Raw genomic sequence first — 19,633 nt, forward strand, 5'->3', positions numbered from 1 at the left:
AGGCGCACTCCATATGCAATTTGCTCACTTATCTTTATCATTAGAACGGGCTATGGTATGATGTTCTAGTGTTGCAGGCATATAAATATGCACGCAATCAACATACTACAACAATCCCAAATCGATATATTCATTGCTTCTCGAGATATTCTACGGAGCAATCGCAATTGAGGCGCACTCCATATGCAATTGCTCACTTATCTTTATCATAGAACGGGCTATGGTATGATGTTCTAGTGTTGCAGGCATATAAATATGCACGCAATCAACATCCTACAACAATCCCAAATCGATATCTTCATTGCTTCTCGAGATATTCTACGGAGCAATCGCAATTGAGGCGCACTCCATATGCAATTTGCTCACTTATCTTTATCTTTAGAACGGGCTAGGGTATGATGTTCTAGTGTTGCAGGCGTATAAATATGCATGCAATCAACATCCTACAACAATCCCAAATCGATATCTTCATTGCTTCTCGAGATATTCTACGGAGCAATCGCAATTGAGGCGCACTCCATATGCAATTTGCTCACTTATCTTTATCTTTAGAACGGGCTATGGTATAATGTTCTAGTATTGCAGGCATATAAATATGCACGCAATCAACATCCTACAACAATCCCAAATCGATATCTTCATTGCTTCTCGAGATATTCTACGGAGCAATCGTAATTGAGGCGCACTCCATATGCAATTTGCTCACTTATCTTTATCTTTAGAACGGGCTAGGGTATGATGTTCTAGTGTTGCAGGCATATAAATATGCACGCAATCAACATCCTACAACAATCCCAAATCGATATCTTTATTGCTTCTCGAGATATTCTACGGAGCAATCGCAATTGAGGCGCACTCCATATGCAATTTGCTCACTTATCTTTATCTTTAGAACGAGCTAGGGTATAATGTTCTAGTGTTGCAGGCATATAAATATGCACGCAATCAACATCCTACAACAACAATCCCAAATCGATATCTTCATTGCTTCTCGAGATATTCTACGGAGCAATCGCAATTGAGGCGCACTCCATATGCAATTTGCTCACTTATCTTTATCTTTAGAACGGGCTAGGGTATGATGTTCTAGTGTTGCAGGCGTATAAATATGCACGCAATCAACATCCTACAACAATCCCAAATCGATATCTTCATTGCTTCTCGAGATATTCTACGGAGCAATCGCAATTGAGGCGCACTCCATATGCAATTTGCTCACTTATCTTTATCTTTAGAACGGGCTATGGTAATGTTCTAGTGTGCAGGCATATAAATATGCACGCAATCAACATCCTACAACAATCCCAAATCGATATCTTCATTGCTTCTCGAGATATTCTACGGAGCAATCGTAATTGAGGCGCACTCCATATGCAATTTGCTCACTTATCTTTATCTTTAGAACGGGCTAGGGTATGATGTTCTAGTGTTGCAGGCATATAAATATGCACGCAATCAACATCCTACAACAATCCCAAATCGATATCTTTATTGCTTCTCGAGATATTCTACGGAGCAATCGCAATTGAGGCGCACTCCATATGCAATTTGCTCACTTATCTTTATCTTTAGAACGGGCTATGGTATAATGTTCTAGTGTTGCAGGCATATAAATATGCACGCAATCAACATCCTACAACAATCCCAAATCGATATCTTCATTGCTTCTCGAGATATTCTACGGAGCAATCGCAATTGAGGCGCACTCCATATGCAATTTGCTCACTTATCTTTATCTTTAGAACGGGCTAGGGTATGATGTTCTAGTGTTGCAGGCATATAAATATGCACGCAATCAACATCCTACAACAATCCCAAATCGATATCTTTATTGCTTCTCGAGATATTCTACGGAGCAATCGTAATTGAGGCGCACTCCATATGCAATTTGCTCACTTATCTTTATCTTTAGAACGGGCTAGGGTATGATGTGCTAGTGTTGCAGGCGTATAAATATGCACGCAATCAACATCCTACAACAATCCCAAATCGATATCTTCATTGCTTCTCCAGATATTCTACGGAGCAATCGCAATTGCTCACTTATTTTTATCTTTAGAACGGGCTAGGGTATAATGTTCCAGTGTTGCAGGCGTATAAATATGCACGCAATCAACATCCTACAACAATCCCAAATCGATATCTTCATTGCTTCTCGAGATATTCTACGGAGCAATCGCAATTGAGGCGCACTCCATATGCAATTTGCTCACTTATCTTTATCTTTAGAACGGGCTAGGGTATGATGTTCTAGTGTTGCAGGCATATAAATATGCACGCAATCAACATCCTACAACAATCCAAATCGATATCTTCATTGCTTCTCGAGATATTCTACGGAGCAATCGCAATTGAGGCGCACTCCATATGCAATTTGCTCACTTATCTTTATCTTTAGAACGGGCTAGGTATAATGTTCTAGTGTTGCAGGCATATAAATATGCACGCAATCAACATCCTACAACAATCCCAAATCGATATCTTCATTGCTTCTCGAGATATTCTACGGAGCAATCGCAATTGAGGCGCACTCCATATGCAATTTGCTCACTTATCTTTATCTTTAGAACGGGCTAGGGTATGATGTTCTAGTGTTGCAGGCATATAAATATGCACGCAATCAACATCCTACAACAATCCCAAATCGATATCTTCATTGCTTCTCGAGATATTCTACGGAGCAATCGCAATTGAGGCGCACTCCATATGCAATTTGCTCACTTATCTTTATCTTTAGAACGGGCTATGGTATAATGTTCTAGTGTTGCAGGCATATAAATATGCACGCAATCAACATCCTACAACAATCCCAAATCGATATCTTCATTGCTTCTCGAGATATTCTACGGAGCAATCGCAATTGCTCACTTATTTTTATCTTTAGAACGGGCTAGGGTATGATGTTCTAGTGTTGCAGGCGTATAAATATGCACGCAATCAACATCCTACAACAATCCCAAATCGATATCTTCATTGCTTCTCGAGATATTCTACGGAGCAATCGCAATTGAGGCGCACTCCATATGCAATTTGCTCACTTATCTTTATCTTTAGAACGGGCTAGGGTATGATGTTCTAGTGTTGCAGGCGTATAAATATGCACGCAATCAACATCCTACAACAATCCCAAATCGATATCTTTATTGCTTCTCGAGATATTCTACGGAGCAATCGCAATTGAGGCGCACTCCATATGCAATTTGCTCACTTATCTTTATCTTTAGAACGGGCTAGGGTATGATGTTCTAGTGTTGCAGGCATATAAATATGCACGCAATCAACATCCTACAACAATCCCAAATCGATATCTTCATTGCTTCTCGAGATATTCTACGGAGCAATCGCAATTGAGGCGCACTCCATATGCAATTTGCTCACTTATCTTTATCTTTAGAACGGGCTAGGGTATGATGTCTAGTGTTGCAGGCATATAAATATGCACGCAATCAACATCCTACAACAATCCCAAATCGATATCTTCATTGCTTCTCGAGATATTCTACGGAGCAATCGCAATTGAGGCGCACTCCATATGCAATTTGCTCACTTATCTTTATCTTTAGAACGGGCTAAGGTATGATGTTCTAGTGTTGCAGGCATATAAATATGCACGCAATCAACATCCTACAACAATCCCAAATCGATATCTTCATTGCTTCTCGAGATATTCTACGGAGCAATCGCAATTGAGGCGCACTCCATATGCAATTTGCTCACTTATCTTTATCTTTAGAACGGGCTATGGTATGATGTTCTAGTGTTGCAGGCATATAAATATGCACGCAATCAACATCCTACAACATATTCTACGGAGCAATCGCAATTGAGGCGCACTCCATATGCAATTTGCTCACTTATCTTTATCTTTAGAACGGGCTAGGGTATGATGTTCTAGTGTTGCAGGCGTATAAATATGCACGCAATCAACATCCTACAACAATCCCAAATCGATATCTTCATTGCTTCTCGAGATATTCTACGGAGCAATCGCAATTGCTCACTTATTTTTATCTTTAGAACGGGCTAGGGTATGATGTTCTAGTGTTGCAGGCGTATAAATATGCACGCAATCAACATCCTACAACAATCCCAAATCGATATCTTCATTGCTTCTCGAGATATTCTACGGAGCAATCGCAATTGAGGCGCACTCCATATGCAATTTGCTCACTTATCTTTATCTTTAGAACGGGCTAGGGTATGATGTGCTAGTGTTGCAGGCGTATAAATATGCACGCAATCAACATCCTACAACAATCCCAAATCGATATCTTCATTGCTTCTCGAGATATTCTACGGAGCAATCGCAATTGAGGCGCGCTCCATATGCAATTTGCTCACTTATCTTTATCTTTAGAACGGGCTAGGGTATGATGTGCTAGTGTTGCAGGCATATAAATATGCACGCAATCAACATCCTACAACAATCCCAAATCGATATCTTCATTGCTTCTCGAGATATTCTACGGAGCAATCGCAATTGCTCACTTATTTTTATCTTTAGAACGGGCTAGGGTATGATGTTCTAGTGTTGCAGGCGTATAAATATGCACGCAATCAACATCCTACAACAATCCCAAATCGATATCTTCATTGCTTCTCGAGATATTCTACGGAGCAATCGCAATTGAGGCGCACTCCATATGCAATTTGCTCACTTATCTTTATCTTTAGAACGGGCTATGGTATGATGTTCTAGTGTTGCAGGCATATAAATATGCACGCAATCAACATCCTACAACATATTCTACGGAGCAATCGCAATTGAGGCGCACTCCATATGCAATTTGCTCACTTATCTTTATCTTTAGAACGGGCTAGGGTATGATGTTCTAGTGTTGCAGGCGTATAAATATGCACGCAATCAACATCCTACAACAATCCCAAATCGATATCTGCATTGCTTCTCGAGATATTCTACGGAGCAATCGCAATTGCTCACTTATTTTTATCTTTAGAACGGGCTAGGGTATGATGTTCCAGTGTTGCAGGCGTATAAATATGCACGCAATCAACATCCTACAACAATCCCAAATCGATGTCTTCATTGCTTCTCGAGATATTCTACGGAGCAATCGCAATTGCTCACTTATCTTTATCTTTAGAACGGGCTAGGGTATGATGTGCTAGTGTTGCAGGCGTATAAATATGCACGCAATCAACATCCTACAACATATTCTACGGAGCAATCGCAATTGAGGCGCACTCCATATGCAATTTGCTCACTTATCTTTATCTTTAGAACGGGCTAGGGTATGATGTTCTAGTGTTGCAGGCGTATAAATATGCACGCAATCAACATCCTACAACAATCCCAAATCGATATCTGCATTGCTTCTCGAGATATTCTACGGAGCAATGATGTTCCAGTGTTGCAGGCGTATAAATATGCACGCAATCAACATCCTACAACAATCCCAAATCGATGTCTTCATTGCTTCTCGAGATATTCTACGGAGCAATCGCAATTGCTCACTTATCTTTATCTTTAGAACGGGCTAGGGTATGATGTGCTAGTGTTGCAGGCGTATAAATATGCACGCAATCAACATCCTACAACAATCCCAAATCGATATCTTCATTGCTTCTCGAGATATTCTACGGAGCAATCGCAATTGAGGCGCACTCCATATGCAATTTGCTCACTTATCTTTATCTTTAGAACGGGCTAGGGTATGATGTGCTAGTGTTGCAGGCGTATAAATATGCACGCAATCAACATCCTACAACAATCCCAAATCGATATCTTCATTGCTTCTCGAGATATTCTACGGAGCAATCGCAATTGAGGCGCGCTCCATATGCAATTTGCTCACTTATCTTTATCTTTAGAACGGGCTAGGGTATGATGTGCTAGTGTTGCAGGCATATAAATATGCACGCAATCAACATCCTACAACAATCCCAAATCGATCTGCATTGCTTCTCGAGATATTCTACGGAGCAATCGCAATTGCTCACTTATTTTTATCTTTAACGGGCTAGGGTATGATGTTCCAGTGTTGCAGGCGTATAAATATGCACGCAATCAACATCCTACAACAATCCCAAATCGATATCTTCATTGCTTCTCGAGATATTCTACGGAGCAATCGCAATTGAGGCGCACTCCATATGCAATTTGCTCACTTATCTTTATCTTTAGAACGGGCTAGGGTATGATGTGCTAGTGTTGCAGGCGTATAAATATGCACGCAATCAACATCCTACAACAATCCCAAATCGATATCTTCATTGCTTCTCGAGATATTCTACGGAGCAATCGCAATTGAGGCGCGCTCCATATGCAATTTGCTCACTTATCTTTATCTTTAGAACGGGCTAGGGTATGATGTGCTAGTGTTGCAGGCATATAAATATGCACGCAATCAACATCCTACAACAATCCCAAATCGATATCTTCATTGCTTCTCGAGATATTCTACGGAGCAATCGCAATTGAGGCGCACTCCATATGCAATTTGCTCACTTATCTTTATCTTTAGAACGGGCTATGGTATGATGTTCTAGTGTTGCAGGCATATAAATATGCACGCAATCAACATCCTACAACATATTCTACGGAGCAATCGCAATTGAGGCGCACTCCATATGCAATTTGCTCACTTATCTTTATCTTTAGAACGGGCTAGGGTATGATGTTCTAGTGTTGCAGGCGTATAAATATGCACGCAATCAACATCCTACAACAATCCCAAATCGATATCTTCATTGCTTCTCGAGATATTCTACGGAGCAATCGCAATTGCTCACTTATTTTTATCTTTAGAACGGGCTAGGGTATGATGTTCTAGTGTTGCAGGCATATAAATATGCACGCAATCAACATCCTACAACAATCCCAAATCGATATCTTTATTGCTTCTCGAGATATTCAACTGAGCAATCGCAATTGCTCACTTGAATATAGCTGTTGGCATGGAATCGTAGTAAAATTTATCTAGTGTCTCCCTGTCTAACTAAAAAGGGGTGCTTACCCCTAATATTTGTGAGAAATTTGCAAAAACAAAAAAAATGTCCCAAATTTTTCATTAAATTCTAAAGAAAATGAAAGGCCGAATTCAAAGTCGTTTTATTCCAAAATTTTATATTATAGCTATTGGCATGGAATCGTAGTAAATTTTATAACGAAAGTTTTAGCCGGAAATATAAGAATTGGGTCGCAATTTTTTGGCCGCGAATAGCAAAAGCGCGTAAGATGGAAGCGCGAATAAGGAACTTCTACCGTATTCCCAAAACTATTCTGATATGATCCCTGTCTTAGAATCTCCGATGACAAACGATTTGCGAAAACGCTCTACTCCATTCGCATTGGGAGCACAAACACGTTTCCATTTGTCCTTTGTATTCACTCAGATCGATATATTTTCAAACTTGGAAATCAATCACTCCTTTTCATGCAGACCTTGTTGAACATCATAGCTTTTTACTTCGAATTTCGACGTCAATCTGTCTGCAAGCGCACAGTGCCAGACGGCATAAATTTAAAGGGGATAATTGTAATCTAGAAGTTGTAAAAAATCGATGTTTCACATTTTCCTTGTTATACTATCCAAAAATAATATTGACTGCACTTACGCTCATCCTTCGAGACTTTCAACTCTTTTTCGAAACTGTTTTTCGATACGACACCCACGATTTCTCGACTCCTATTGCACTAATTTAATTTTTCATCGGTACGCACCACGCCCATCGCCGAATGCAGTTTTTACTATTTTTTAAAAAAACTAGAATATTAAAAACACCTGCGTTTTTTTATACAATCACTATTTTGTGAAAAATAATTTATATAATAATATTTAAAAATTTGAATGTGCAAATAGGTTAACAATGTATATGTGCCAAATTAGATCAAATTGACCACTAAATTATTGGATTGATGTCTATTGTGGTTGTTTATTGGTAACTATCACAGTCAATATATATATGTACAATAATACCACAATTAATATTACATATTATATATATATATATATATATTAAATATGATTAATATATGTACAGTAAGTTTTTTTTTTCCCCCGGCTCTGTCCACAAGGACAATTTCTTCTGAATGGGAAATCTGTCGCCGATTCCGACAACTCTAGTGATCCGAAATAAAATATAGACTTCCGTTCGAAAAGGCAAACTTTGCATAAAAAAGTTTGCGAAAAAACTTTTAATGTATTCGTTCGCCCATATTCATGCCAATAATCCCGTAATACGGAAATATGTGCCGACGTAAAATGGCAATGCAAGCGTAATGTGTCGGCATTAGGGATTCCTACAGTCCATTAGATAGATTCCGGATACATTTAGATTTTATTTTAATTTATTATGTGATAAATACTTATATATATAACTATATATATATATATAACCATATATATTTATATATATATATATATATATATATATAATTCATATCTAGTATAATAGACTAATAGATTATCCATTACAATCACAACCATGTGTGAGATTGGTGTTTATTAGGGTTGGCGATAAAAAAAAGAAATTGGCCCCCGACAATGGGGATTCGTTAAGGGTCCCCATTTCTGCACATCATGTGTTACTCCTGTCAGAAGAAAATGGCACATAACTACCCCCAGACAATTTCACTTAATGTCTGCACAGAAACTCTTGAGGACATATCCTGCTAGCAGCAGGAAATCTGTTCTGGACCGTTAAACTGAGAACACGACTTTCGGGATCAGTCTTCTTTATTAGATATATTTTGTCTGTCTGAGATGGAATTGTCTTATTTGTTGGGATAAAATGTTTGATATGTGGAAAATACATATCACCAGTAGATAGTTCATGATATTAATAAAAATAGTAAAAAAAGATTAATTAGTGGCCCAATAAGTATAAGGCCTAATATTTTATTCTATAGTGTACTAAAGCTTACTATGTCTGTTTAATCCCTGTTAGGGATAATGATCGTGAATGAATCATCACTATCCCCGGGAGATAGTGTTCGCACTTAGTCACGTACTTTCATACAATAGTTTAGTATTTCGAATGCAACCGAAGTACGGAGTACTATGACTATGAGCAAGCCACAGACCGCAGCCCTTGCCTTGCCTTCGCGTGTTGCTTTGGTAATTACATGACAAATAAGTTCATTCGGATTACTCAGCCTTATTAGAATCTCGAAATGAAATTTATTAAAATATAATAACACATGCAAAATGTGTGCAAAATAATCTTATATATATAAATGAATCGCAAAATGTGTTGGTATGCGCATAACTCAACAACGCCTGCGCCAATTTGGCAGATTCTTTTTTTAAAATGTTCGTCCAAGTCCAAGGATGGTTCTTATGGCAAGAAAAAATCGAATAATTGCCGGAAAAACCCTAAAAACAGCCCTATTCTTTTTCAATTTGAGCTTTATTGCTATTATATAAAGTTTCTATTAAATTACAAGTACGCACTGTATATTCCTCCTAAACTATTATTCGCATTTTGATAAATCTTTCTGAAGTTGGTTAAGAAAATTTTCTATAATGTGATTACAAAGTACTGGGTGTATGTGCAATATTGTAGAAATAAATGGAAAAAATTGCAAAAATCAACATGTCATTGTTTAAGTAAAAGTATCATCTGCCAAAGATTTCAATTTACTTATGAACCTAGACAATGTTAGAATATATATAATAAATTTATGATTATGAATAAGAAAAATGAAATGTCTACATTATTATTGCCACAAAGCAGCTAAGATGTGCCAGAAATTAAAATAATATAAGATAAAGTATATGTATGGCAGATTGAATGTTACACATATGAACAGGATATGACAAATTAATTCACTTAAAAAAAGAAGTTAAGTATTAATCAGGGCCGGTCCTACCTTTAATGCGATGCTTGCGAAAAATATGAGCGCACGCCTTGGGGTGCGCCAACACAATATTCGGATATTAAATTTTCAATATAGTTTTTTTTTTCAATATATAATTTCTTTACATCTTTTACTAATCTTTCCACAATATTTTTAAAATTCATAAAAATTTTACTTTAGAACAACAAATGGGAAAGTTGAGAGAGAATACATACAATTCAGCCTTCACGATATCGATTAGGAGAAGTTTAAGATACAATTTTAGATACTTTAAATTAATAAAAACTAAATTAATGTAATCCAACATGAAGTACCAGTGTTATGGTTATGGTTATGTTATACCGTTTAAAAGACTTCAATTTCCAATATAGTGTGGGAATTGAGACTCATCATTTTATTGAAAACAGTTCTACATTTAACATCGCTCATATTATAAATGTATATGCATTCTGGCATGAAGAGTAATTTAAAAAACAATAATTATTTTTTTAGGTAAACGATAAATATTAGTATATTATATTTAAAAATTGTAGACATGGGTACAGGACAACGTTTGTCGGGTCTATATATATATATATATATATATATATATATATATATATATACATACTGTTTGTATGTGCATGTTCGGCCCATGTGTTCATTTGCATAAACAATCAACTGTGAAATAAATTATGGCTATTACAATAACATGTCCATGAATCTATGTCTACCATAGTTTCCAATTGATATTAATATCAAAATGACAAAGCTCATGTATACCAGCTAAATTTCCTGCGCTAAGCGCCTTCGTTCGTTATATATGTATATATAACGTTCTATATTTGTATGTATATCTACTCTGATATATATGCGTAGAGTACTGAATACAGCTCCGATATTAAATTCCAATTTCTGGATTTCGGGAATGCCAGGGAATCTATTCCAACGCTACATTGCATTGTACATTGTCCGCAGAGACACGAATTAGCGAATTAGCTAATAGTAATATCGTGTACGATGAGATGAACAGAGGTACGTGTTGAGCGCTATCGAATTTGCATAGACGATCGCAATTACACTGTTCCAATCCGAAATCTCTGTGGCTATTATCGAAATACAAACTAATGTTTGAATAGACATACTCATAAGTGGCCAAGTATTTCAGTTAAAACTGATCAATTTTGCAAATCATTACTAGTTGCGCCTACAGTAGTGTAAAGTAGCAATAAGTCCCAGTTTGGCTGGGACAGTCTCGCGCTTCTACCTTGCGCGCGGTTATTTCTAGAAGTTTAATTTTTTGTCCCGAAATGTATGTAAACTTTTTTTACATACCTTTTTAACTTTCCGTGGGGCAAATTATAGCAATCGCAAAAAATCGAAAATGAAATTTTTTATATATCTTTACGTTTCAAAACCTTCTGAACATTTTGGCATACCTTAGAAAAAATGGATGTATGTGTGTGTGTGCGTGTATGTATGTGTGTGCGGATACAAATTTTCGTCGACGATTTCGGGAACACGGATGAAGCGATTTGAATAATTCAAAAAACATTTGATTCGTATTGATAAAGAGACGTGCTGATTAGTTTTTAGCGAAGGCAGGTCTAGCCGTTCCGAAGATATGGGGCAAAAAGTGCCAGAAACGGTAACTCAGTTTTTAAGAGAACAATCTTGTATTAACAAGATGAAGAACTGATCAAATTTTCATGAAGGCAGGTCTAGGGGTTTCGGAGATCTAGTAAAAAAAGTAAAAAAAAATGCCATTTGGCATTTTATAGGCATTTGGCCATTTGGCATCAGATATTTTATAGAGATTTTAACAATAAGTATAAATTTTGTTTAGATTCCTATGGGTTCCGTACCAATTTTTATCCGTTAAACGGCGACGCGGCGCTTACTCGCTTTGATATTTTGTCTCTATGCAGTTAAAGCAGTACGATTGCTTTGAAAAAAAGTTCAGAATTTCCAAAAAATTTGAAAATAAATTTTTCTTCAAAAAGTCGTTTTTTTTTTCAAAAAAAACAAATTTTTGTCAGAAATTTATAGTTTCTCAAAAATCTAATTTTCTCAGAGTTTTTCAATTTTTTTTCAAAAATGTTAATCTCTTTACATAATAATAACAATTAAAATATATACAAAATTACAATATATAGTTATTAACATAAAATGCTTAACATAAAATTACATATAATGCAGAATGTAACAATATTATTTATAAACAGAATAAGATAAAATAATGAGATATTTGAAAAGAAAATGAAAATGTTAACTTGTGCAGATGGAGATTATTTGATTAGGTGAAGTGTTGTGAATATCTATTTCATTATTAATTAAGTTAAAGTTAGAGGACATAAGTAAAATAGGCGAATTTAAGAGAGAATTAGATTTTGGAGTAAGATATATTAATTTAAAAAAAATTATACTACGAGACCCTAGCTCTTATAAATATAATATCATATTTTGTATCACTAAAATTTGCCAAGAATTATCGATCCTAAATAAATCGTTTACTTATTTTTATTATCGACATTGGAGGTAAAATTTTGCCCAAAATTTCAGAAACTTTAACAGCTATTTACTTTATTGCATAGTTTCCGTGTTCCAATAAATCTAGGTATTTGTGTGAGAGCATTGTGTATCTCTACACAATAAGTAATGTCAATTTACGTAGACAAAGACCAATTCCCCTGTGAGGGCGTATGAGAACAGAAGCTTCGACATCAAATATTGACAAGAGGGACTCTTGTCCCGCACCTCGATCGAACTGGGAGTCCGAATTAATAGTCCGACGGTCGATAGAAAATATTTATGTAAGATATATTTTTGAAATCGTTTTATAGATTAAATTTCGTATAAAAAATATTTATTTATTCAGGCAAAGGATCAACTAGTGGTGCATGGCATCGTGCTTTTAAGCAAATTGCTGGAACTTCCAGTACCCTAATTTAAATTTTTTAAAGCTCAGAAAAAAAAATTAGATTTTTGGCAATTTTATTTTTTTTTGAACATTTTTGGAAATTTTTAAAACAAAAATACTTGCGAAATGTGAATATTCAAAAAATTGTCTTTTTTGATAATACTGATATTTTTTGAAAACTTAGAATTTTTTGAAAACTGTTTTAATATTAGTCATATATTAGTATTGAGCGCGAAGCCATGGCTGCAGCCATCCACCAATCGTATATTTCGAAAACTGTTGCATGCACCGACTCAAAATTTTTGTCACAGTTTGGGTAAGGTACAATTATAATATATGCCAAGTTTCATCAAAATCGCAAACTCCGCTTTTGAGAAATTACCGTGATGCGTCTGTTTAAATATTTGGTAGGCCAAACGTGCTCTCAACCTAAAACTTCGCTAGTTTCAGGTCAGAGTGCGTTGGTCGGTAATCGCCAATACCCGCCAAGTTTAATTAGTAAGCAATTCCGCATATCTCAGAAACTATTGAACGTTCCAACATTAAATTTTTGTCACATTTTTGGTAAAGTATAGTTACAATGTGTGTCAAGTTTCATCAAAATCGCAAATAGTATTTTTGAGAACATACCATCTGTTTAAATGTTAGTATTGAGCTCGGAGCAAGCCACCCATCGACCTCGCATATCTCAGAAACAATTGAACGATCTAATTTTAAACTTTGGTCACATTTTTGATAAAGTATAGTTGTAATTTGTACCAAATTTCATCAAAATCTCGAAGTGCGCTTTTAAGAAATTAGCATGTTGCGTGTTTAAATATTTAGTAGGCTAAAAGTGCTCTCAACCTAAAACTCTGCTAGTTTCAGGTCAGAGTGAGTCGGTCCGTAATCGCCAATATCACACAAGTTTAATTGTTAAGTAATTGCGCATATCTCAAACACTGTTTCATGTACCGACTCAAATTTTATCACGATTTTGGTAAAGTATAATAATAATGTGTGCCAAGTTTCAACGAATTTACAAATTTGCTGCATCACATTATTGTATTACTACGAATGTCGATATAATAATAAAGACATTTCATCTAACAATCTCCATCAACTTTTTTATACTAAATAAATAAAACCGGCATATAGCTAGTTCCCTCTCGTTGATTGTTTTTGCTTGAAACAGTAACAAAACAAATATTGTATTTCAAATTATGCAAAATGTGATGATTGAATGATGATTTCATAATTTTAATGTTATGAATATGCGATCACTAGTTTGAATATATTGAAATCCAAAATAAACAAATTAATTCCTCATGAATTAATTCTGGTAAGACCAAGAGCAGAACAAAACAGCAATATATATATATATATATATATATATATATATAAATATATATATACATATATATAGAAAACTTTTTTTTTTTTGAATTAGCAATTCATTTGAATATATATCTTGAATTTAAAATAGTGGTACAAAATAAAATTCAGAGACTATATATAAGCATAATTTTGGTCCAGCTCCTTACCATGGTGGAGCAAGGCAAGGAGAAATCAATAATCGGATTCACGATTGCGATTCCACTTATATTGTTGTCAGGTTTCCGTCGGTTTCCGTCGGTTTCTCTGATTTCCGGTACACCGGCGTAATTCTGAACCACCTTCCGGCTACTTCCGCCGATGTCGACTTCCGTTCAGGCACAATAATGAATTTCGGAATGGTCTTCTTCGGTTGCGTCCTGATTGCGCAGTCTATCAGCATCTTGACATTTTCCTATTTAATGCTATGAGGAATCGTTTTTTTAGACGATGGAAAATTTTATTTTACATCATTATCTGACAAAAAATAGAGCGAAAGAAAATTTTTTGATTGTTCTGGTTTTGTTTGAAATACTATACTAAAATACTATAGGCCTATGATAAGAGGTTGAATTATAAAAAACTATCGAAATTGAATTATTAAGTTTAGAATTTCGGCGCAAGAAAATTGTAATCAGAATATGTGCTGAATCATATTTACATTCTTCGATATTTCGTACTGATCTCAATCGACTTTTGCAATTAAATAAAATACATTTTCCGAAATGGATGAAATGAAATGTGTATGTATGAGAAACATCCGCTGAAAATCGCATTGATTAATATTTCTTTTAGAAATAATAGTTGAATATTTTATCTGAATAGCAGAATCCCATTTCTTATTGATTTCATTATGTACACTAATGCAACTTGTCTTAAGGGTGTATTCTTCTGTAGAGGCATGAATTTCGCCCGGTTTTTGAAGCGCTGTATAAAGGAAACAAAAAATATTTTTACTATCGATTTTTTTATCATTTGTTTATTGATATTTTATTATTACATAAAAGAATTATTAAAAAAAATTAAAATTTACAAAGTTATGAGCAGTCAAAGTGGGGGCTCAAAAAATGAGGGTGTCCTGGCGTGCATGATTCCAACCCTCCTGGTGATCTAAAACATAAAAAATAGATGGATTCTTAATTATTATAGATGCCGCTATCATATGACCCTTGGATAAGTTAAATTTTTTTTTATTTGAATGGCGGCAGTTTGAAAAAAAAATTATTTTTTTCATGTTTTTTTAAACAATTCCGAATTTTTTAAAAATACTAAATGAAAAGTTATAGTTTTGGGCAAGGTCCACGCGATAAAGCAATGTATAGAGAAGATCCTCTCCAAATTTGAAGTAAATCGGTTCATTAGAACTCATGATATCCTTACGCCAGCTCGAAAAAAGTAGTTCCGAGAAAAACTCGTTCAAAGTTTTGCAGTCGGTCGGACCCGAACCGAGGCCACGGCACTAAAACGGCTATAACTCAGGAAATAATAGTAATTTTGAAAAATCCTTTTAATGACATATTTTTGAATAACTAAGCTTTGAAAATATGAAAAATAAGAAATATATAAAAAATTTCGATTTTTTCAAAATTCTACAGTAGAATACCCCCTTAAGGCAAAATGCTCTAGTTGCAACTAGTTGCATTATATTTTTTTTAATAAAATAGTTGTTCTACTTCATCAATGAATTAATTTCTATCTCAACAAAATACAATGTGTAACTTTATATCCCACGGTGATATCCTCTATAGTCCGTAAATTTATTATTTATAATCTGACAAAGTTCTTATCAAATTCTTAAGTGCTTTTTGGCGTTGAAACAAAACTTTTGCCAGTAATATTCTGTAATATACAGTTTCTGGAGTAAAGTCGTGACATTTATAAGTATTAAAGTATATATTATTTTGCTAACTGTGATAAATGCATTGTGTATGTTTATCTAAAATTTTCTTTATAGCAATAGCTATAAAGTCAATATATATTTAGTCATATATATAGTCAGTAGATTATCAAATAGTATATTCAAAATCGAATGTAATAAAAGTGATAAATATGTTGAAATTAATGAAAATAGAACTATATTCAAAAAATTATGTGTAGCTAATATCAATTCACATAAACAAATATATATATTTTTTTAACGAACATAAGGAATATAAATTCAATATTATTTATTTAATTATCAACGATATTTTTACCAACAAATATTAAAGAATGAAAATTTATTATTTAGAATTTTAATCTAATTTAGTATAAGGTTTTGAATAATGTAAATATACTAATCTGAGTGTAATAATATGAAAATTATATAAAAAAAATATCTAAGAAAGATTTATTTAAAGTAAGATTTTCCATATAAATCGAGGAAAGGTTCCTGAAAAAATAGATGTACGCTTCGTTGGCGTAGAAACTTTTGCTAAAGAAAATAGTAAAAAGTTATTTTAAGTAATCTGAAGTAAGTGAAATGTTCCTAATGCCGAAACACAAAAAAACATTTTCTGTGTAAACAATGAGAAGGATTTAATACTGAAGGCATTAAAGTTTTTGTAAAATGGGGAAATCAAAGCTCGAAAGGCTTGTGATATATTATGCGTCTTTTAGGGTTATAAAGTAAAATATTGGGCAAATGATATATTCAGCAGTAAAAAAAAATTACTGGCAGGGATGATAAAAGTTGAAGAAAAAATATAATGTTGCATTATCTAATTATTTTTACTACTACTCACGCATTTGATATGTCTTAAAATAAACTTTTATTTAACAAGCTTTTCTCATTAATTTATATGTAATTACCCATGGCTGAATTTTCAAACACTAAGACTCAATAATATTAATTAGTAGCTATTAAAAATTAATAACCTATGTACGCTAAAATGTCATAAATATATTTTACAATTTATATTTTAAGAACAACATATTTTATATTATGTTTTAATGATTTTCTGAATTCTCTATAATAAACCATTATGTTTTTCAGGAGCTGATCACTGTCCATACGATTGGTTAAGCGTCTTTGATGGGCGAGACGATCAGGCGCCTCTTATCGGAACATTTTGCGGTATGGGCAAATTTCCACATAGTATTATCGGAACATCGCAGCATCTCTATGTGGAGTTTGTATCTTCGCCAGCAGGTAAGAACATCATAGAAACTAGTGGTGTAATATTATATATTAGATCTGGTGGTGTAATATTATATATCGTGCTTTATGGCAAATTGCTGAAACTTTCCGTACCGTAATGAAATATTCGAGAAATTTTAAACGTTTTCAAATATATTATACAAATACGGCTGTAACTTTCATTATTTTTGCTATCTTGTCATATCTGAGCAAATCAAATGTGAATCATGAATCAATTTATCTCCAGAACATTAACAATCATCATTTTATTTCGAACTCAATTTAAAAAAAAATAGTTGCCTAATTTACACAAAATTGAGAAAGTGCTCCCGTAGTCTAAACGCATTTGCAAATAATTTTGTGCGACAATTTCACTTATACTCTGCTTAGCTTGGCGGCATTTTCACATTTTTCAATAGTTTTCACATAATTGGAAAAGTGGGTAAACATTTGCACTAGAGTGGCGCTTAGACTGTGTTTAGCCTGGGTAATTTTTTGAATTTTTAATCCAAAATTACAAAAATATTTTTTGAAAAAAAAATTAGAAACAAATTTTTTTTCCAAAAGCAATTATTTTGTTGAAGCAAGCAGAAAGTTCTTTGAATCAATTAAATCGGACGCTTAGTTCTCTCAAAAACTGTCATTTTTTAACATTTAGCTCTGTATCTCCGAAAACGCTGGGCCTACTTTTGCCAAAATCTAACAACCACTTTTTCCCGTTATTATGAACTGAATGTTTTTTGGATCATACAAATCGGATGATCCGTTCTCTCAAAAACTCGATTTCTATTTTCTGCACTCTTTGCTCCATATCACCGTAACGGCTGGACCTGCTTTTGCCTAAAACTAATCAGCACATCTCCCTATTGATAGGAATCGAATGTTTTTAAACCACTTAAATCGGTTGATCCGTGCGCCCGAAAACGTAGACGAAAAAATGCGGACATACAAAACACACACACACAATCCATTTTTTTCTGAAGTATGCCAAAATGTTCAGAAACCTTCAAAACGTCGAGAAATGCAAAAATTTCAATTTTCGATTTTTGGCCCATCACTATAACTACGCTACGGGAAGTTAATAAATCCAGTATATACACCCTTATATCTCTGCAAATAATTTAAATTTTGAAAAATATTCTTGTAAGTATATCTTGATTAGTACAATATATATATATATATATATATATATTAGGGTGGTCCTTAAAATGGTCATTTTAAATTTTCAAACTTTGTATGGAAATAGCATGGAAAAATTTTGAAAATTTAAAACAAATGTTTTAGGTATAACTTAGCGACAAATGAATAAGTTTTATTCATTCATTTGTTCGCTAAATTACATCTAAAATACATACTAAAAATTTTTGAAAATTTTTTCCGTGCTCTTTCCATACAAACTTTGATTGAATTGCGCTCTATCTAAACGTTAATATTAAGAGCTAAAACTTGCAGAGAATTGTTTCTTATCTATTTGGAACCATTTGAACCCCTGGGAGCAAGAAAACTCGAAAATGACCATTTTAAGGACCACCCTAATATATATATATATATATATATATATATATATATATATATATACTATATTATTTCCCAGGTCCCCTGCTCAATACCGGCTTCCATTTCAACGTGGGCAACTGGCCTGGACACGTAGAGACCGCAGGCGTTCGCCAAGGCCCTTGCGATTGGCTCCTTAGTTCCGACTCTTTGAAGAACTCTGGTGCTACTGAAGGTATCTTCTTGAGTGTAGCACATTGGTATCCTCCTGATACAACTTGCAGCTATCATATACAAGGAAGACCGGGAGAAATCGTCCGATTGTACTTTCCGAGGTAAGTAGTAAATTAATTACGATTATACGTTAGTTGTATCAACAGAATATATAGATATATGATTATTATAAAAATATTGAAATTTATATACTTTTCTTAATTTTGTTTCAAATATTATATTACAATAATGAATTGAATTATTAGTATAATAACCAACTAGTTAACTGGTTACTAGGTTAGACTAGATTTATATTAGGGAATGCAATACCAGATTACCGGTATACCGAATTACCGGTAAACCGCCCGATTTTTCAACGGTATTTTTACCGATTTTTACCCCAAAAATACCGGTATTTTCGGTATTTTTACATAAGCGCTATTTGATACATAATACACTAAAGTTTAAATTTATCTTTAATTTTCATAATCGCATAAATACCTTCAAGTGATTCTATAGGAGAAACAAATGTCGAATATTATCTCAACTTGTTATTAAACTGAATATTTATTGCTTTACTAAGGGCTTCATATCGTGTTACAATAAATAGAATTGGACTGATAGATAATGATGTTTGTTTCATCTTATGTAAAATGTAATGGTTTTTTAAGTGATATTTGCGCCAAAATATTTTATATCACACAGATTACCTCTGCGTAATATTTATTTTTTT

General features: G+C 34.1%; 1 protein-coding gene across 2 annotated transcripts in view; it reads left to right on the forward strand.

Annotated features, from left to right (window-relative positions):
• The window catches only part of LOC113372307, an 81,582-nt gene that overhangs the window by 53,449 nt on the left and 8,500 nt on the right, over positions 1-19,633 (forward strand). For both annotated transcript variants that reach the window (XM_026612632.1, XM_026612633.1), the window contains 2 exons: positions 17,050-17,205; positions 18,788-19,022. In XM_026612632.1, coding sequence (XP_026468417.1) covers positions 17,050-17,205; positions 18,788-19,022 — 391 coding nt within the window. The remainder of the gene's footprint in view (positions 1-17,049; positions 17,206-18,787; positions 19,023-19,633) is intronic.

The sequence above is a fragment of the Ctenocephalides felis genome, unplaced genomic scaffold, assembly GCF_003426905.1.
Source record: "Ctenocephalides felis isolate EL2017-DRISC unplaced genomic scaffold, ASM342690v1 CF-g0.4_SCAFFOLD_01604, whole genome shotgun sequence".
Classification (NCBI taxonomy): Eukaryota; Metazoa; Arthropoda; class Insecta; order Siphonaptera; family Pulicidae; genus Ctenocephalides; species Ctenocephalides felis.